We start from the raw sequence: 22201 nt of genomic DNA on the forward strand, positions 1-22201 counted from the left end.
TTTAGGGCAGTAAAATACTCTGTATGATGTTATGAGAATGAATATATGTCATTATGGGCTTCCATGGTGGCTCAGTTGCAAAGAATTCACTTGCCAATGCAGGAGGCACAGGTTCAATCCCTGGGTCAGGAATATCCCCTGGAGGAAGAATGGCAACCCACTCTAGTATTCTTCCCTGGGCTATTCCATGGACGGAGGAGCCTGGCGGCCTATGGTCCATGGGGTTGCAAAGAGTCAGATATGACATAGTAACTAAATAACAACAGCATGTCATTATATTAATACTTTTGTCCAAACACATGGAACATACAACACCAAAGGTGAATCCTAAGCTAACATATGGACTTTGAGTGACTATAATATACCAAGATAGGTTCATTCTTAGTAAAAATTACCATTCTGGTGAATGATATTGATAATGGGGGAGGCTATGCATGTGGGGGGCCAGGGAGTACATGAGAAATCTCTGTACCTTCCTCTCAATTTTGTTATAAACCTAAAACTTCTCTAAAAAAAATTATCATAAAAACAAAACAAACTAAAAACAAAAGCCATTATTAATTTAGAACATGAAGTTATCCCTGTATGAAACTTGATCATTTTTATTTTCTTGTTCGATGAATTCATAATAGTAAGCCTACCCTGAATGGTACACCACCCACCACAGTCTACATATCTATGCAAGTTCAGAGTAAATGAACATTATCAATGTGCCATTAACATATGCAACCATTTAAAGTTACTAATGTAACACAACTTTACCAGTTTTTCTTAGCAAATTTCTTGCCTATAGAAAAATCTGTCCTTTACGGAATCCTCTTACTCAACCATTTCTGGAAAGCCCTTAGGATTCTTACAAATCAGTGATATGCTCAGCAGATACTGTTCAGTGCAATACACAGTGCAGTGATAAGGAACACACCCCATGATATTTTAATTTCTTTTTTCTTTCCTAAAATCTGGGTGTGTTCATGGGAGTTTGTTGCCCATGTGACTGTCTTCTATCATTCTGGTGGGGGTGCGGGGGGTCCAATAAACATGATTACTTTAGAAAAGCATTCTCATGACTTATTTACTATGTAAAAGAAGGAAATTAGATTTCAGTAGCTTGTGACTACCCCACTCCAGATTGTTTTTAGGTAAAGCAACACCATTTAGATCTGGATAAATTTAGAGCTTATAATATAGGTCAGGAACAGGACGAATTTTCTCAGAAAGGGGAGTATATTTTGGATCAGTGCCATTTTTTTTAGGAAGTCTGTGGAAATCCACACTATGCTCTTATTTAGGGGATGGAAAGAATGAGGTTAAATGATCATTTGTCAATTAAAACTGCTGTCTAGATTCCTGGTGGAGAATTAAATTTACTTTTTTTTTATTCATATAAAACATTTGAAATGAGAAAGCTGGAGTACTTTAAAATGCCATTACTTATTTTGTTTTAATTTCCAGGTAATTCCTGAGACAGTAGTGCCCCAAATAGTCTTTGCAATTACCTAAGAATATCCAAGGTAATTCTTACGTTCCTCAATTCAAACGAACCACATAATTACAATTTTAATAGGAGCTCTAGAAAAGGGAGTCAGAATTTATCCCAAGATAATTAAACTGGGATAAATATGTATGAAAAAATAGGAAATTCCATGCCCTGAATTTTAAGCTGTCAAAACAAGATTGTTGAAAATATTCTGTTAAAGGTTAAAAATAAGTTGTACTCTGAGTCCAATGACCATTTGCCAAGGGGAGCCAAAGTTGAGAAATTTCTGTTAAAAACATGACTCAGAGGAAAAACTGCAGAGACTGGCAATGAAGGAAACGATCTGATATCATTCCCAATTGGTTGTGCCCAAGATCACATGTTCTGGGCACCTTTAAAAGGAAGTTATCTGGACTCAGAGGGTAACAGCATCTTGCTGAAAGCTGCACTTCTTTCTCATCTCGAAGAATAATTCTAGAAATTCACAAAATGTGTGATGCATTTGTAGGTACCTGGAAACTTGTCTCCAGTGAAAACTTTGATGATTACATGAAAGAAGTGGGTAAGGAAATGCATTGTTGAATGCCTGGGCTTATAACTTTTTCTCTAGGAAAGAGAGGCCTGTGGTTCTTTTTCACTCTGGAAGCACTGGCCCAACATGAAATGCTGCTTTCTATACAGAGGTGATAAAAATAACAAGTGAGAATCATTTGTTTCCAGAAACATTCTAGATGGAAGTCACAACTAATACTTCCTAAAGGTGAACTGATATGAAAAAGAGTATAAATGGCATTGTATAGAAATGACAAGATTTTATTTGATTGCTAAAATTGAATATCTTTGGTTTACTTGGCTCTGCCTCTTTTTCATTCATTCCTTTTGCGTATAAAAGAAGCAATAACTTGGAAATAAGCCTATATTTATTCCCTAGCATGTGATAATTTCCGTTTGAAACTGAAAGCACTGTATTTATCATCTCAATGTAGTTTTTTGAGTAATGTATGTTAACCAATTATTTTATTGTTTTAAAGTCAATCTGTTAAAATGTGTGGTTGTATTATGGGAGGAAAAAAATCTTAATTTCTGAAAATGTTTTCCTTAAAAGTCTTAGATATTTGTTTGACTTAATATTACAAGGCATGACACAGAATCGTTAATAATAGAGGCTTTCAGGTTTTTGGATTCTGCTAACATCACCGTTGTGTTCCCCAGATAATTACAAAGGTAAAGCAAAGGAGCAGAGAGGCGGGAATTTAGTCAGGCAGCCACACCCATGCATGATGAAGTTGTATCCATGGGTTGCAAATTGGGGAGGGATTTTTTCCCACAATATCCTTATTAGAGGTTATAATTTAATCTCTAAATCTCAAGACTTAACCTTCTTCTAAATCTTGTATATTTTTTGCTTGTTCAGAACTACTGTTTTCCATGTTTATAGACAAGAGAGAAGTCAGGAACTTCAATATGAATGAGACCTAGTTTTCCAGACTACGGACTAGTTGTAACTCAATCAACTAATCAATATGCACTGATATTGATATTACAGGACTTGAGTCAATTTACCTATTTATTTTCAGAAGCATTTTACACTTTTAGCATTTATATTTAAATTCTTATACTATTGCATTTGGGCTTCCTATGTCGTGCTAGTGGTAAAGAACCCATCTGCCAATACAAGAGATTTAAGAGACAGAGGGTTCGATCCCTGGGTCAAGAAGATTCCCCTAGAGGAGGGCATGGCAACCCACTTCAGTATTCTTGCCTGGAGAATCCCATGAACAGAGGAGCCTGGTGGGCTGTGGTTCATAGGGTTGCAGAGTCAGACATGACTGAGGGACTTAGCAGGCATGCAGGCACCGTGGCCTTTTAAAATTATTAAGTATTGATGATAATGAAAGACAATAAGGTCCATTCTGAAATTAGCTGCTCTACTTGCTTACCTTCAGTCAGCAGGTGTCGTTTTCATCAGTCAAATGGCAACAGAATCAAGCAAGAGGAGAGGGTGATTTTCCCAAGCTTGGCCAGTCTGGCACCACACCCGGTGTCTCACACGTTCACTGCGCTGACTCACTCCATGAATCTGAGGTTACATTTTGTAACAGAGACAAGACTTGATGAAACAGCATATTATCCTCCCACCTGTCACCACTTTCAGACAGGGAGCTAAATCAGAGCCTTGGCATTGCTTGTTTTGTATGATATTTGCCTCCCTGATCCCCACTATTCTTAAATTTTGGTATCTATACATAGTCAAAGAAGTAGATTTGTGCACGTGCATTTAAAAAATCCAACACACCTACGACTGTCGTAAAATCTCTATAACATATGCAGCAACAGTAAGGTACTGCTGTCTATGTTAAGTTGTAAATCATTCATCCCATCCCAAAGCTGTAACATCCCCCAAAACACATTCCTATTTTTTTCTTTTTTTTTTTTTAAAGAAGAGGAGTTTGCCACTTGAGTGATTGGGAAGCAAAGTATTAATTTCTGAACTTACTAATGATTTCTTAAACTTTGAAATTTTCAATTGATGCCTAAGCCCTCTTTAAAGTTTTCTATAATTTACTGGGAGTACCATCCCCATTCTAAAATGGTATGAATGCAAGAAACGTTTTGCCTTTCAGAAAAATTAATCAAAATCTTCATTTCAGAGTAATTTTGAAAAGCCAAGAAAACTAGGCGTGGCAGTGAATGCCATGAAATGTGGTTTTTGTACACCCAAATTAAATTTTAACTGAGTGACTCTCTATTGGTCCCCTGAATCCTATTGAGAGTTCTACCTTTGACTATGGATTAGATCATTTTTGTTATTCAAGAAGCAATGGTTGAGATTCCCAAGTGTTTCATGAACTGAGTAAAGTGAAGGTGGCTGCTCTCACGGTTGAGATGGCCAGTTATTTTGAGAGTGCAGTGACTTTTAAAATATGTGTGTCCTAGAAAATTTAATCTTTTATATATGCTTATGGAAAATTAACAATGGATCTCCTGAAGAGTCTCATCTGAAACCCAGAGGGGGAAATTTAAAGAACAGACTTACATCTAATTGTGCCTTGGGTGTTAAGTATTAGCTGATTTTATTTATTTTCTGGAGATGTTTAAATAAAGACTTTAATAATAAACTCACTGGAGTCTTTCTCCTTTAATACACTCACTGAAGTGTAGATGGGTACATGGGCACACACGCATCTGTCTAAATACACACACACACACACACACACACACCCGCTCTTTCTTAGATAAATATATGAGAGAAAAATCGTATACTTGACATTTTTCTTTTCCCAACTATAGGCGTGGGCTTTGCTACCAGGAAAGTGGCTGGCATGGCCAAACCCACTTTGATCATCAGTGTGAATGGGGATGTGGTCACCATCAAATCAGAAAGCACCTTTAAAAATACTGAGATTTCCTTCAAATTGGGCCAGGAATTTGATGAAGTCACTCCAGATGACAGAAAAGTCAAGGTGAGGAATAAAGAACTGGAGCAGAGTAAAAGCCTGATTTATAAATGACTGCTGCCTACAACAAGCCATTTTGTAGAAGGAGGAAAGCCATTCCATTATAAGCCAAAAATCTCAGATTGCTAGATCTGAACCATGTTGCCTTTGATATTTAGTTGGTGAATTTTCTCCCATTTAATAAAATTGTCCTTATTACTTTAAAAATGTTTAACATAATAATTTATTTGTCATACCATATAACAATGTTAGAGAACTTTTAAAAGAGTAGGGGGAAAAGGAAAAAAACCACCTAAGATGTTATTCCACATAAATGTATTATCTATATTCTTTCACAGTATTTTTTTTCAAATGCATGTTTGTATAATATTCTGATCATAATATACATGTAATTTTGCATGTTGTTTTGGCATTCATTGTTTTCTTTTGCAACATCTTCTTGTAATTTAGAATTTCTAAGTACCTCAAAATAAGCAAATAAAAGTGCTCTGTTTTTTTTTTCCCTCCATCATTGTAACCACTTTTAATTATCCCCACAGAGCACCATAAACTTAGATGGAGGTGCCCTGGTACAGGTACAAAACTGGGATGGAAAATCAACCACCATAAAGAGAAAACTTGTGGATGATAAGCTGGTGCTGGTACGTATCTTCTCACTACTTAATTCTAGATTTTAGTGCTAGGTCATTCCATAATTGTTATCCTACCTAGAGGAATAGACAATTGCCCTTGTAGAATGAAAAGTTAGTCTATTGGGATTATGGTTTCACTCTGGCAATTATTCTTCTAAGCTCCTTCTATGTATACTGTGCGCCAGGAAGTGTTCTCTTATCCCTCTCAATGTGAACCATATTGTATCGTGCATTTCTAATTACGTTTTTCACTCACCACATAGATTGTAAGATTCCTTGAGGGCAAGACTTGTATCTTCTTGATCTTGGTGTCTCCCTAGTTTATTACAATATCAGGTATATAACAAGAGCCAAGAGTGAATATCTTTTGATGAACATTTTTTCCTTCTCAACATTGAAGGAGACAATAAATAAACAAAACATTAGTTGTTTAGTTCTGAGGATTTTACCAATATTTTGCTTTTGTGCCTAGGAATGTGTCATGAATGGTGTCACTGCTACCAGAGTTTATGAGAGAGCATAAGCCAAGGGATATTGAAATGAATGAAGTTTGCTTCGAACTCCATGACTTTCTGTTGGATGTGTTATCCAAACATATATTGTTATTTGCCACTAATAAGCAAGAAACTGATTTTCTCCCAGACTGATTTTGATATCGTTGTGTTGGTTAAATAAAACTTTTTAGATTTATAAGGCTATGTAATGATTTATTCATTGTGTTTAACAATTTCTTACTCATAATTTAGTGATGGAAATAGAAAATTGTATTATTGCTTTGTTTCCAGTGTAATATGATTTTTAAAATAATAATCCAAGGTGAAAAAGATAATATGAATTTCCCATAGTCTTAGGTAGAAAATGATAAATATGTACTATTACTGAATATGAAGTCCTTATTTAGCATACAGTCAAGCAACACCCTCTCAGGGACCTAAGATAGTTTTAAATGTAGTGAAATTGTCCACAGTCAGCTGGCCCAAGTGTTGTCATTTCACAAAAATCTGTCCTAGAGCATCAAGACAGAGAGATGGAGTAGCAATGAAGAGTGTAGAAAAAGGTTTCTGGGCTATAAATTTTAACCTGAAAAATTATTAATAAACCAAGGTATCCCTGGAATCTGTCTAAATTAAGCCCAAATAATCACATACTACATTTATTCCAGAAAAGACATGACAGGCTTGTAATGAGTTATGATGTAAATGTTCTTGTAGTCATTTCCAAATTTTTCTGTTTTTCTTACCAGTGGAATTTTTTTTAAAAAAAGATATTGAATATGTCCTGGAATTTTTTATGCAAATAAAATTTCCCTGGAATTTCAATATATAAAACAAAAATGATAATAAAGCTAGTAAGGGTGTGTTTTCATGTTTGTGTGTGTGTGTGTGAGAGAGAGAGAGAGAGAGAAAATTCGTTTCTTCTGCACATTGTGGAACTTTGAAGCACCTCTATAGATCTTTGGAGTTCTATGTACATAGACTGAAATTTCCCTATCACATACTTAGCTTTTATAGGAAGCCAAAATCTTTTAAAGTGTGTCCTGCAATTGATACATTCTATTTGTGATGCTTCCTTTAAAAATAAGTTTATTAAAGACTTCCTGGTGGCTCAGATGGTAAAGAATCCACCTGCAGTGCAGGAGACCCCAGTTTGATCCCTGAGTTGGGAAGATCCCCTGGAGGAGGGCATGGCAACCCACTCCAGTATTCTTGCCTGGGGAATTCCATGGGCAGAGGAGCCTTCTGGGCTACAGTCCATGGGGTTGCAAAGAGTAAACACAAGAGAGTGATTCACACTTCCATTTCCAGCAGTTCAGTGGTTAAGATTCCATGCTTCCACTGCAGGAGGAGTAGTTCAATCTCTGGTCAAGTAACTAAGATTCCACATGCCACACAGCATGGCAAAAAAAAAAAAAGTTTATTGTTTTCTGAATATAGTACATAAGGTGGCAAAGAGTTGGAAACAACTGAAGCAACTTAGCACGCACACATGCGCCATATGCATAGGTGGCGTTAGTGGTGAAAAATCCACCTGCCAATGTGGGAGTCATAAGAGATGCAGGTTTGATCCCTGGGTCAGGAAGATCCTCTGGAGGAGGGCATGGCAACTCACTCCAGTATCCTTGCCTGGAGAATCCCATGGACAGAGGAGCCTGGTGGTCTATAGTCCATAGGATCACAAAGAGTCAGACATGACTGAAGCAACTTAACACACACAGACACACACAGACACAGACAACACACACACACACACACAGACACACTCTATGCATAACACCAAGATACAGAGAAGCCAGAAGAGGTAAATTAAGTTTCTGATCATAATAATTTACTTTACAAAAGCAGAGAGTTAAACTCTCACTTTGAAATTACTTAAGAATTGAAGAATTCGAAAAGAGGTTTATAGGAATTAATTAGAAAAATTCTTGGTAAATCAACATTTATTAAACACTTACTATGGTCCATGCACTTCACATGCTCTAACTTAATTTATTATCAAAATAATCCTATGATGCGGATTTGGTATTCCTGTTTAAAGATGAGAAAACTGAAGTTCAAAGTTTAAGTATGTAAAAGTAAGTAGGGAATAGACATAGGAATTTGATATTCGAGAGAGCAATCCTAGCTGGGACATAGATCCAGAAACCATCAGTATTCAGTGGGCTTCCCAGGTGGCAAAGTGGTGAAGAACCCACCTGCCAATTCAGGAGATGTAAGAGAAGTGTGTTCGACCCCTGGACTAGGAAATGGCAACCCACCCTAGTATTCTTGTCTGGAAAATTCCATGGACTGAGGAGCCTGGTGGGCTACAATCCATGAAGTTGCAAAGAGGTGGGCACAATTGAACACACGCCATCAGTGTTCAAGTGGTAGCTTAATTCATAAATGGTGCTGTGATCATTCAAGGATTTTTTTCAAAATCTACTCTTCAAGTTTAATTCTTATTTTTCAGTTGATGTGGAAGCATAGAATAAGAAGATTAAGTCCAATGTAAATTTGCTAGATAAGTCAATTTCTTGTTTTCACCATAAAATTAAAGCTGTATAAAAAGATATATCTTCAATGTCAGTTCTCTGATTTATCCTCCCTGGGACCACTTTGAACCTCACATAATTTTTTGTTAACATTGCTTCTATCAACACACATACAGAAATATAGAGGAGATTCTACTTTTAAAGGAAGAGAGACAGGATCAAATGGATGCTTCTCAGACAGAGATGTGTGTGCATAGAGCCCATCTATATCTTAAAACAGATATGAAAAAAAAGTCACTCACTCCCTCCTTGGAAATATTAAGAATCGGGTGAAATACTGGGCCAGTTTATACCTTCTTTTATGCAATTCCCATCAGTACTACCACTGAGCTCCAATTTCTGTGAATTATTGACTTGGAATAGGTAAGCTTCCAAGATGGCCTTTGGGTAGCAATGCTTTTGGTATTTGAGATCTGGCTTCTGAGCAGTGTGGTTATAGCAGTTCTAACCAGAGTCTATGAGTACCAAGAATTTCTGGATTAGGGAATGAGACATGGCACTTAGATTGCTTATCAATGGACATCCCTGTGCTCAGCTGATATGGAAAACACAATTTTAATGTTATATCCAATTATGGATCTGTCCATCCATTTATGCAACCAACCCATCTCAATATTAGAATAGTTTATGTGTAGCCAAACAGCCAGAAAATGCTAGGCAACAGGAAAAACTCAGTTACTGAGAGCATCTCAAAGGCAAGGATTGTGTCATATTTGTAGCCATGTCCCCAGACCCTGACAAAATAAACAACAGATTCGGAGTTTAGTAAACAGTTTTTGAGTGAGTGAGTGAGTGAACACTCTTTCCTGTGCTAGGTGTGGTTTGTAACACAGAAACAGTTCATGATCATGCCCTCAGTGTGGTAGAGAAATGGCACGAACGTCATCATATCACCTGGGAAAATTTTTCTGATAGTTTCTCCTCCTCTCTCACCCTCCATATCTAAGAAGAGTTAAACCCTTCCTCCCATGACCACAGGAAAAATACATGTTCTTACTATAACATGATACTACCACATTTTAATTTCTCATCTTTTCCATCACTAGGCTGACACAGCCTCAGGACAGTTATGTATATATGTAGTATCTAGTACAATGCCTGAAATATGGTAATCACTCAATAAATTTTAGTGGAATGAATGAAGACAAAATATAGAGGAGGACATGAATTATATGATAAATTGTGTGGTATATTTTATGGATTGGAAGGAAGCCAAGGACAAGCAGAGTACTCAGTATGTGCTGGAGGAAGGTTTTCAGCATAGAAGATGTAGTTGAGCTAGGCCATGAAAGATAACTATAAAATTAATTAATTGCCTACTAATTAATTTTACAGTGGAATGACTTGGCAAAAACCATCTTAGTGTTAGTCGCTCAGTTGTGTCTGGCTCTTTGAGACCCTATGTACTGTTGCTCATCAGGCTCCTCTGTTCATGGGATTCTTCAGGCAAGAATACTGGAGACGGTTGCCATTCCCTACTCCAGGGGGTCTTTCGAATCCAGGGATCAAAACCACCTCTCCTGCAGCTCCTACTCTGCAGGTAGATTCTTTACCACTGAGCCACCTAGGAAGCCTAATGAAGACCCTATCCTCCAAATACCTGGAATGTGTGTTCTAATCACTGATTGCTGCTTCTGATCACTGAAGTGCAGACAAAGGAAGAGGTGGCGGCCACTATTGTTGCATTTCCTCCTATTGTTGCAAATACCACCCTCCTCCCCCTCCTCAAGAGATTGTCAGGAAATTTAAAGGGCCAGCACCTTTTCCTTCTCTTCATTTCTTACTTTTTCCTCTTTGAGGAGCCATAATTAAAGACCAGGACATTCAAAAGCAATTGCATATGCAGAGGGTATTAGAAAGTCACTGCGCATTCCAAGGAAAAGGCACAGGGTCAGAAAGGACATGAGAAGACCTTAAGTTTATTCCTTAGGCTGATTCTTGGCAAAGAGCCAGACTACAGCAACCAGAAAACAAAAACAAAAAGCAGCAAACCCTAGAAAAGGAGGAGAATCTAATTTCCAGAGTTAGCACTTTATTAAATTCAAATTTTCAGCTTTCAATAGTAAAATCACAGTACATAGAAAGAAATAGGAGACTTTGGCCCATTCAAAGAAAATGTTAAACCAACAGAAACTGTCCCTGAGAAAGACCTGAAGTTGGATTCACTAGTCAAAAATCAGTTACACTTCTATACATTAACAATGAACAATTCGAAAAGTAAATTAAGAAAACAATTCCATTTACAATAGCACCAAGAAGAATAAAATACTTAAGAATTAACCAAGGAAGTGGAAGTTTTGTACTATGAAAACTATAAAAGACGTAAATAAATGGAAAGACGTCCCATAGTCATAGATTGGAAGTTGTCAATGCTATACCATTTGAAGTGATCTACCAATTTAATGGAATCACTGTCAAAAGTCCAATGATGTTTCTTGCAGAAATAGAAAAACCCATTCTAATATCAAGGGATCTGAAAAGCAAAAAAAAAAAACAAACCTAAAAATGAAGAACAAAGTTGGAGAATTGATACGTCCTGATTTCAAATTTTATTACAAAGCTACTATAATCAAAGCAGTGTGATACTGGCCTAAAGACTGACATATGGGCTAATGGAATAGAATAGAGAGCTCCAAAATGAACTCTTGCATATTGCCAAGATCATTCAGTGGATAAAATACAATCTTCTCAACAAATGGTGCTTGGAAAATATGCATGCTAAGTCACTTCAGTCATGTCCAACTCTTTGTGACCCTATGGACTGTAACTTGCCAGGCTCCTCTGTCCATGGGATTCTCCAGACAAGAATACTGAAGTGGGTTGCTGGGCTGTCCTCCAGAGGATCTTCCCTGACCTGCGATTGAACCTGGGTCTCCTGCATCTTCTGCATCACAGGTGGATTCTTTACTTCTGAGCCACCAGGGAAGCCCTGGAAAACCTGATATCCACATGCAAAAGAGTAAAACTGATGTTTTTTTTAACACCACATGCAAAAGTTAACTCAAATGTAAGACCTAAAACTTAAAACTTTTAGAAAAACTTGTAAAGCAAAAGCTTCACAGCGTTGGACTTGGCAGTGATATCTTGAATATAATACCAAAGGCATAGGGAACAAAAGAGAAAATAGACAAATTTGATTCCAGGAAAATAAAAAATCCTGTGCATTAGAAGACATTATCAACAGAGTAAAAAAGTGGCACACGGGACTTCCCTGGTGGTTAAGAATCCCCCTGCCAATGCAGGGAACATGGGTTCGATCCCTAGCTCAGGAAGATTCTACATGCCACAGAGCAACTAATCCTGTGGGCCACAGTACTGAGCCCCAGTGCCACAGTTATTGAAGCCCACCTGCTTAGAGCCTGTGCTCTGCAACAAGAGAAGCCACAGCAGTTAGAAACCTGAGCACTGCAACAAAGAGTTTCCCCTGCTCATCACTAGAGAAAGCCCACATCCAGGAACAAAGACCCAACACAGCCAAAAATAAATACATACATACATGCATAAAAATTTAAGAAGTGACCCACAGAATGGGAGAAAATATTTGCAAGTAATATTTCTGATAAGGAATTAATATCCAAAATATATAGACAGCTCCTAAAAACAATAACAAAAAAACCATTTGATTCAAAAATGGGCAAATGTCTTGTATCAAAGAAGATATATAAATGGTCAATAAACACATGAATGGATGTTCAGTATCGCTAAGTATTAGTGGTAATGCAAATCAAGATCATAACAGGATGCATCTCACACACATTAAGATGGAGGCTATAAAAAAAAATCACTTGTTAGTGACGTTGTGAAGAAATTGGAAAACTTGTATAATGTTGGTGGGAAGGTAAAGCAGTACAATTGCTGTGGAGAAGAGCAGGACAGTTCCTCAAAAAATTAAAAATAGAATTAACCAGGTGGCATTGGTGGTGAAGAACCTGCCTCCCAATGCAGGAAACTCAAAAGATGTGGATTCAATCCCTAGTTTGGGAAGATCCCCTGGAGTAGGAAGTGACAACCCCCTGCAGTATCCTTGCTGGAGAATCCCACGGACAGAGGAGTCTGGTGGGCTGTAGTCCATAGGGTTGCAAAGATTGAAGGCAAAGGGAGAAGAGGGTAGCAAATGATAAGATGGTTAGATAGCATCACCGATTCAACGGACATGAATTTGAGCAAACTCCGTGAGAGAGTGAAGGACAGAGAAGCCTGGTGAGATACAGTTCTTGGGATCACAAAGTGTTGGATACGACTTAACAGCTAAACAACAACAAATGTTCATAGCAACATTTTTCATCTATTGCTAAAATGTAGAGGCAATCCAAATGTCCATCAAAGGATGAATGTATAAGCAAAATATAAATGACACATTTTGCTTTATCCAACAGAATACCATTGTGTTAAAAAGGAAGGGAATTCTGAGATTTCCTACAACATGGGTAAACCTTGAGGACATTGCACTAAGTGAACTAAGCTGATCACATACACACAAAAATAAACACTGCATGATTCTACTTATACAAGGTACTTAACAGTAGTAAAATTCATGGAGGTGGAAAGTAGAATGGTGGTAACCAGGAGGCAGGGGAGTGGAGAATGGAGAATTACTATTTAATGGGTAGAGTTTCAGCTTTGTAAGATGACATTTCTAGAGATGGATGGTGGTGATGGTTGCACAACAATGTGAATGCCACTGAAGCATGCACTTAGAAATGGCTAAAGATAGTTAATTTTGTGTTATGTCTATTCTACCACAATAAAAAATTAGAAAAAAAAAATCTAGTGTGGCTCCAGCTATTTTATGTACAGCAATAAAGTAGCAGTCATATTGTTGAATCATTTTGTAGCTTTTAGTACATATTTAACTTTATCAGTATTCCTCACCAATGAAGAATGTAACATCTCAAAATTAAAATTTATTTAAAAGTGTTTTTAATAGCTAAACCGGAGAAGGAAATGGCAACCCAGTCCAGTATTCTTGCCTGGAGAATCCAGGGGACGGAGGAGCCTGGTGGGCTGCCGTCTATGGTGTCGCACAGAGTCGGACACGACTGAAGCGACTTAGCAGCAGCAGCAGCAATAGCTAAACAGTCTCAAGAAAGAAAGTTAATGTAGACAATGAGATACTGGAAAAGCATAGAAAAATGAGATCATGGAGAAATAAGTATTTAAACTGTCATGAAAATAAAATGTATAACTGTTCTATAACAGAATACCATATTCTAGTTCCTTTGCTAGTATTAACAATTAAGAACATTTTAATTAAAAAATATTTTTACTGGAGGGAATGATAATTTTAGAAAACATGTTTATTTATGGCTGCACTGGGTCTTTGTTGCTGTGCTCCATCCTTCTCTAGCTGCAGCTAGTGGAGTCTCCTCTTTGCTTTGGCGTGTGGGCTTCTCATTACAGTGGCTTCTCTTGTGGAACACGGGCTCTAGACCACAGGCTTCAGTAGTTCAGCAAACAGGTTTAGTTGCTTTGCGGCATATGGAATTTTCCAGGACCAAGGATTGAACCTATGTCCCCGGCATTGGCAGGCAAAATTCTTATCCACTGTACCACCATGGAAATCCGGAATGGTGTTTTTTTAAAAAAAATAACCAAACAAAGATGCCAAAGCTAGTAGTGATAGTGGCAGGACTAGAAGAGAACTTTCTTGGTGGAGGAGGTAAATGTGTATGGTAACAATGAAACACTGAGCAAAGGTGAAGGGAGTCTGAGAATCCCTATACTGTTTGATGACCATAATGAAAGGCCTGTCATATGAGCAGGTCAGGAGAGAGCAGTGTATTAAAACTCTGTCTTAAATACAATTTGATTCCACTAATATGGGGTACCTAGAATAGTCAAATTGATAGAGCTAGAGATTACATTGGTAGATGCCAGGGATCCAGTGGGTGGGGGAGGTGGGGATGGGGTGCAGAGTTGTTGTTTAATGAGGACAGAGTCTCAGTTTAGGAAAGTGAGGAAAATTTCAGAAGATGGATAATGGTGAGAACTGCACAGCAATGTGAGTGTACACAATGCTGCTGAACCGTACAGTTAAATATGATTAAAATAGTATGTCTTATGTGATTTCGCCACAATAAAATTTTTTTTAATTTAAAAAATCTTTGTCTTTACTTGTTAGAGAAATTAATATCAGTGATGAGGGAAACTGTCAGTTAAAACAAAATAAACATTGTATTCCTCTTGTCATTCATTCATAAAACGTTTATTGAGCACCTACAATATACCGGGCACTGTTTCTCAAGGATTCAGAAATGAATCAGAAATATTTTCTTTACTTGATGTACTCATGAAAGAGCTTGGGGGACAGCTGGAGGAGGACTCGATGCAATACTATGAGAAAAGTTCCAGAATACACTTCTATTAAGGTATAATTGTTTCACATAAACAGGGATCAGCCAGCTTGGAACCAGTTTCACAGAGAACATGATTTTGAGTTGGATCTGGAGACCTGGGAGATACTATGCATGAGGCCAATATCACATGATACATAGGATTTTCTTTTAATCCTTTTTTTGGGGGGAGGGGCACACCAAATGGCATATGGAATCTAATTCCCTGTTCAGGGATCAAACCTGCACCCCCCGGATTGGAAACACAGAAACTTAACCACTGGACCGCCAGGGAAGTCCTGGAATTGGTTTTCAAAGTCTAAATTTAGGTGGAGCTGTTTACAAAGGCATATCAGTTAGGAAGGTTTAAACTGCAAGGAACAAAAACTCAGACACAATGTTTTTAAAATAATAATGGAATTCATCAATTCTCCTTATAAAGATTCCAGAAACAAAGTGGTCTTGAGTTCTTCCTTCTTTTCCTCTCTCCCATTCTCAGTTTTGGCCTCATGTTTGAGTTGGTAACACAATGGATGCAGCAGTTCTAAATATCGTGTGTGTGTATGTGTATGTGTGTGTGTGGTAAGCCACTTGAGTTATGTCCAGCTCTTTGAGACCCTATGGACTGCAGTCTGCCAGGCTCCTCTGCCCATGAGATTCTCCAGGCCAATTACTGGAGTGGGTTGCCATGCCTTTCTTCAGGGTATCTTCCTGACCCAGGGATCAAACCTGTGTCTCTTGCATCTCCTGAATTGGCAGGCAGGTTCTTTACCACTAATGTCACCTGTGAAGCCCCTAAATATCATACAAGAGAGCAAAAGTTGCCAAGGAGGGGACTGTCCCTCTGGTTCTCTCTCAAGGGTGAGGGAATTTTAGAAAAGGCAGAAGTTTGACATTCTCTTTTGCCTCATGGGCCACAGGGTTGATTTCTGAATCAATCAGTTTTAGAATACTTGGAACAAAACCGGTTAGACTAAGGGGAGACCTTGATTATGCTACCCCACTGGCAAACATACACAGACTTGTATGCCTGCCATGTGTCAGGCTGAGTACATACAAATCCAGAACCAGTAAAGCAAGATCAAGTCACTTGCTCTTTACTTAAGCATCACCTCTGAGTGTGCTTTCAACTGCTAAGGCACTTATATTCATTCAGTCCAAGTCTCAGTTCCCTAAAACTGACTCTAAGATTTTTTCTTTCCTTGTTTTGCCCTCCAGATATTTTAACTATTTCCCCTATATTATATTATAAATAACTTTCTTATATGTTTCCATCAAAATAAATTCTTTATACCACTTAAGATTTAACTTTGTGGTGCCAAAGCATCTGTTTTTTTTTTTTAATTTCCCCACAAACAGATGGTCTGAATGAAGATTTCTTTGACTTGAAGGAATATTTTGACCCAGGCAGATGATAGTATAAATATTATTCTTCACTCTAATTTTCCAGCCTTCTTTAAAACAACTGGAGTTCAAAGCCGTCACGTAAATCTACAACTTCAGAATCCAATCCTTCCCAGTAAAGGCCTTATCTGCAAAGTTCACTTCCATTACTTGGGTTACAGAAGATGATTTTAGAAGTAATGGCACAGATATTTAAATTACTTCCTGTCTTCGTCTTTCTTTTAGAATGAAAATATCAGAATACCATATTTCTACCTAAAACTTCCATTCAAAACTTCAATATCAATATTTCTTGATATTAATTATCAAGATTAAAATTTTAATTAATCTTATTTTCACATCAATATATTTTGATATTTATTATCAAGATTAATATTTTAATTACTCTTCTTTTAATATCAAGATTTCTTTGTTATCCTAAAAGATGAATTTTAGCGTTAGCTTCCCCTCATTTTTAGAGCTTAAATTATAAAACACCATCAATGATAATTGCTAGTTTTCTTCCCACTCTGCAATTACTCTTAATTAACAACAATGATACCTTACACCTCACTCCAATCAACTGTAGACATTTCAGTTACATTAAGTAGTATCAATTCATCAGCCCTGCAAGGAAGGGAGGGGCGCATATTCTTATAATGAAGAGAGTACTCTGGCACTGTGACTTGTCCAAATAAAAAGCAGCTGAGGTAGAGCAAGCAAGGGTGTCCCTGTATTAGGTAGGAAAACATCTCAGTCAGGTGTTCATTAGACATTTGTTGGATTATTCCTTCAGAGTTGACTCAGCATTCATTCATAGTTCAAAATGCTGATCTCTATTGAAAATTGTCTCCATTCCACAATATTTATCAGGTGACTCTTAGGTTACCAATCTGTTTATTATAAGCTATAATCATTGACTTAAATTCAGCTTAACATGTTAATTTTCTGTGTCTTTATTTGAAAGTAAATAAAATGAGTCAACACTGGTGCCTAGAATCTTTGGTCTTGCTGCTCCCCATTGGCCATTTCAGAAGAGTCACATGATGAAGATGTCTTTTAAATTAAGATTCTGGTAGCAATGTGTTGCTTAAGTTTCTCTGGCTTTTGGTTGTGAGCACCTCTCCTCTGCAAGCTTTCCATCATGATTGAGCCCTTCTTGGGAACCTGGAAACTGGTCTCCAGTGAAAACTTTGATGAATATATGAAAGAGCTGGGTGAGAAATAGCTTTACAAGATTTGGAAACTGGCAATGCTTTTTTGATGTGGCTGGGATTACACTTTACAATGAATTTTCCTACAATTATCTTGTTCATTTGGGATCTTAGGGTATATTCATGGGGTTAACAAAGTTTATGTATCTACATTTACTCTTTTATTACTATTAATAATTATCTCTTTCTGCAATACTAGGCTCACAGATACTTCCTCCTAATCATTATCTATATTTTTAGATCATATATCCTTTTTGAAAATACTTCATCCTTCCCTCATGATAGAGTTTCTTTTTATCTTGGTAATTTCATTAAATAGCTTTTCCCAGCTCCACATTATGGATAGAAATACCTATCTATAATAAATTTGTTAACTAAATTTGTTTCAAGGTTTACTTTAAGTTATAACTTCAAAAGAGCAATAGCAACAAGCAAAACTTCTAGTTGGGTTAATTTTTAGAGTTCTGATACACATGGGAGGTTTTATTTTTTCTCCCAGTTATGTTGCCCTCCGAGATTCGAAATCTTCCCCCAAACCCTCTGGTGAGAGGGTTTCCTGGTGCTTGGAAATTTCTCCTCTTTTATGACTCCCTCCCCAGGATGGGTCTCCATCCCTAACTCTTTTGTCTCTCTTTTTATCTTTTTTATTTTATCCTACCTCCTTTCGAAGATAATGCACTGTCTTTCTGGATGCCTGACGTCCTCTGCCAGCGTTCAGAAGTAGTTTTGTGAAGTTTGCTCAGCGTTCAGATGTTCTTTCGATAAATTTGTGGGGGAGAGAGTGGTCTCCCCGTCCTATTCCTCTGCCATCTTAGCCCCGCCTCCACATGGGAGGTTTTTAAAACATTATTTTGAAGCATTTCAAATGTTTTATTGAAATAAAACACATAGAAATAGAACATTTTTGCTCATGAAATTTCCCACCATTGGACATCTCTCAGAATTATAAGTTCTACATACTTTAGCTCTTATTCAAGTTGAAATGAATATCATTTACAATGGCTCAGATAACTATAATAACTAAACTATTCTTTACCAGTGCCAGAAGAATAGTAATTTTTTAACATTTACTTAAGTAATTTTGACTTCCCCGGTGGCTCAGATGATAAAGCATCTGCCTACAATGTGGGAGACCTGGGTTCAATCCCTGGGTCGGGAAGATCTCCTGGAGAAGGAAATGGCACCCCACTCCAGTATTCTTGCCTGGGAAATCCCATGGACAGAGGAACCTGGTAGGCTACAGTCCATGGGGCCCCAAAGAGTCGAACATGAGTGAGCGACTTCACTAAGTAATTTTAAACATTTAAGAGAAACCTCCCTTTTAATAAAAAACTATATCTCAAGATTGTCTGCTTTTATGTAGTCAGAGGCTTCCCATCTGCCCATAATATGAATGTGAAATCAAGTCCTCTATCAATATTAAGAGATGGGAGTCAGCCCTTCTGCTCAACTATTGCAGGAGTCAAGTTCAACAACGGACAATTCCCAACATGAATAGCAGGGCCAGGCTCTCAGCCAAATTGTCTAATTTGCCTGCTTCCTCTTTATTCAGCCAGATATGAATTGTACCTACATATAAGAGAAGCCTGCACTTTATAAGTCATATTCTTTTAGAGTAGGTTAGATACTTTGAAAGTTTTTGTTTTTGTTTTTAAAGAAAAAAAAAGCATGCTAAAGTTCATGGACAATTAGAAAACCTATGTCTAAATTTCAGTTCTGCTAATTACCAAGCACATCATCTAGAATAAGCCTCTCTACCTCTCTGGAAGTCGGTATACTCATCTCTAAAATGAGGGTAATAATACCCCCTGCTGTTGAAATACTGTTGTTGAAACACTTCATGAGGTAAAGCCCAAGCACATGATTGAAAGGCACCATACAAATGTAGGTTTTAGATGAAGTATAAGAGTCTCCGTGATTTTAGATGAAGCACAATAGTCTCAGAAAGTGAACTTAGCTTTCAAAATGTCAAGTATAATTACTAGATATGTCTTCTGATTGGGAGGTTTGGCTCAACCAGCTCATACAGAGAGCACTGAAGAAAATATGGCATACTATCCAAAATGTCCGGAAGCGGATGCGTTCTTTTTGAATTGCTTTCCAAAATGATTGCTAGCACTTCTTCCTAAACTTCTTAAGAAGGCAAGTTGTTTCCTCTACTCATTGAATTTTCTTCTCACTCATTCCTATAGGAGTGAGTGTGGCAGTCCAGAACCTTGCAGGATCAGCAAAGCCAAGAATCATTATTAGTGCCGACGGGGATAAGCTTAGCATCAAAACTGAAAGTTCTTTCAAGAACTCTGAGATCTCCTTCAAGCTTGGGGAAGAATTTGATGAAACCACCATAGATAACCGGAAAGTAAAGGTAAGAACTCAATCTTCCTGCTTCATAATCAGGAAAAATCTAGAAGGCGGTTAGGCATAGTTTGTTCTAATTTACCCAGTCAGTTGGAGTTTATTTTGTTAGTTAATAGCGCACATCTCTAAAATCAATTCTTTCGCAAATGATTTAGGGCCCCAAAACTCAACGCATTTTCACTGCTTCTCTGATCTCTCTTTGTCATTTTTTCTTTGTTTTTAATTTTATCTATTGATTGATTGGCTGTGCTGGGTCTTTGTTGCTACATGGGCTTTTCTCTAGTTGCAGTGAGTGGGGGCTGCTCACTAGTTGTGGTGAACAGGGTTCTTGTTGCAGTGGCTTCTCTTGTGAAGCAGAGGCTCTGGGGGCTCTAGGGCTCGGGCTGCAGTAGCTGTGGCTCCCTGGGTCTAGGGCACAGGCTCAATAGCTGTGGTGCACGGGTTTAGCTGCTCAGTGCCATGTGGGATCTTCCCAGATCAGGGGTTGAACCCTTGTCTCCTGCATTGGCAGGTGGATTCTTTACCACTGAACCATCAGGGAAGCCCATTCTTTGTCATTTTATAAAAGAGAATATGGAACAATCATTCACAAATAGTTTAGGTATTGCTTACCTGGGGGAAAAGAGCATCACTTGAATAATCTCTTGAGACCTCCCTAGTTTGATGGTATTAAATTAGGACGAGAACTGATGTAAGAATTTTGGAGAAGAGAATTTCAAAATGGAAATTAAAAAATAAATATCTAGTCTTGTGTCATTAGGATGTTGTGAATTGTTATTTCTGACTGATTCCTTTCTACATTTATAGAGCATCATAACACTAGATGCTGGTTCAATGATTCATGTCCAAAAATGGCTTGGTAAAGAGACAACAATCAAAAGAAAAATTGTAGATGGAAAAATGGTAGTGGTGAGTTTTCTCTAAATTAAAAATTTTTTGATGCCACTATTTGACGCATACCTTTCAAATCATTCAATTGTCTTATAGCCCGAGTAGGCAGTCTGGGGAAAGAGGGACAGAGCAAATTTAACCTGTCATGTACCAACTCTAATAGATCCCTCTTTGCTTCTAGGAATATATCATGAATAATGTTGTCAGCACTGGTGTCTATGAAAAGGTGTGAAGAAACTGTATGCATCAGTGAAAACTTGTTCGCTAACAGGAAACTGGGACTTGAAGAAGATGTGCTTCAGGGCCAGTGATTTAAAAAAAATTTCTCAACATAAAATTGCTCAATAAAACCAAACTAAGTGCAGTTATGGAGCTGTGTAATCTTGAGAGTTAGGGACAATCTAAATGGGTGACACAAGAAACTACCTGTCTCTGGCATGATTGTAAGATCACCAAAGCGCCCTTTATTCTTTGCACACTTGACTTCTACAATCCTTGATTTTCCTTCGATGGACCCATTCCATTTAGGTTAAGGCTTTCCATCAAAGGGTGCTCTGTTAAAATTCATGTGACTTCAAAGAGGGATTTATTATAATCATTGGAATCTTCCTGCAAAGCAGGAGACCTGGGTTTGATCCCTGGGTTGGGAAGATCTCCTGGAGAAGGGAATGGCAACCCACTCCGGTATTCTTTCCTGGAGAATCACAGAGACAGAGGAGCCTGGCAGGCTATAGTCCATGGGGTCACAGAGGTGGACACTACTGAGCGACTAACATCCCCCTTGAACAACATAGGTGTTGAAAACCAATGTTGCTGTCTATTTCTGCAGAAGGTTGGCCCTGCATAAAGTCTTGTAGATAGGATAGATAGATGAGAGACAGATAGATAATGAATAATAGATAGATAGATGAGAGAGACAGGGAGAAGGGGAGAGAGACAAACACAGAGACAAAAAGGCTACAAAAGATAGCCTGGACATTATACACTGTGCTTGAATTATTATAGAACGTCTAAAACAATCATTATCCTACTTTTCCATAAATGCGTTTAACATAATCAGGCTAGTGCGTCTGTTACCATCACTAACAACTTAGTCTTTGCAGAATGATATTTTACTAAATGCCAGTCCTGAACTTCTAAACACCTAGTGGGAATATAATTGTTAGAGCTTCATAAAGTCCCTTAATAGTTTCACTGATTACTGTTGCTGGGAAGTACTCTCAGGGCTTAGGGCGAAACAGAGTAATTACAGGTAAAATTTTAAAATTGAGTGTGTTTGTGGCAGTGGGAAGAGGAAAAGGAAAAAGAGAAAGAGTTCTGTATGTCTCATGCTGCAAATTAAACTTAAACCAGACAGTAGTTAGTCAAAAATAATCCCTGAGGGTAGTGTTTAGTTTGTGCTAGTTTGTCATCTAAACTGAATGA

The 22201-nt window shown here is 37.7% G+C and overlaps 2 protein-coding genes across 2 annotated transcripts; both read left to right on the top strand.

The window, feature by feature from the left end:
* Positions 1 to 1893: 1893 nt before the first annotated feature.
* LOC145508947 (fatty acid-binding protein, adipocyte) lies at positions 1894 to 6257 on the top strand. Its single transcript, XM_081496729.1, has 4 exons — positions 1894 to 2039; positions 4769 to 4941; positions 5475 to 5576; positions 6040 to 6257. The coding sequence occupies exons 1-4, from the start codon at positions 1967 to 1969 to the stop codon at positions 6088 to 6090; spliced, it is 399 nt and encodes a 132-aa protein (XP_081352855.1). The 5' UTR covers positions 1894 to 1966; the 3' UTR covers positions 6091 to 6257.
* Positions 6258 to 17457: 11200 nt separating this feature from the next.
* Positions 17458 to 21140, top strand: FABP9 (fatty acid binding protein 9). The gene is made up of 4 exons (XM_081496732.1): positions 17458 to 17530; positions 19720 to 19892; positions 20693 to 20794; positions 20958 to 21140. The coding sequence occupies exons 1-4, from the start codon at positions 17458 to 17460 to the stop codon at positions 21006 to 21008; spliced, it is 399 nt and encodes a 132-aa protein (XP_081352858.1). The 3' UTR covers positions 21009 to 21140.
* Positions 21141 to 22201: the final 1061 nt, after the last annotated feature.

Source organism: Giraffa tippelskirchi, chromosome 6, assembly GCF_054371585.1.
Source record: "Giraffa tippelskirchi isolate mGirTip1 chromosome 6, T2T-mGirTip1v1.2.pri, whole genome shotgun sequence".
NCBI classification, from domain to species: Eukaryota; Metazoa; Chordata; class Mammalia; order Artiodactyla; family Giraffidae; genus Giraffa; species Giraffa tippelskirchi.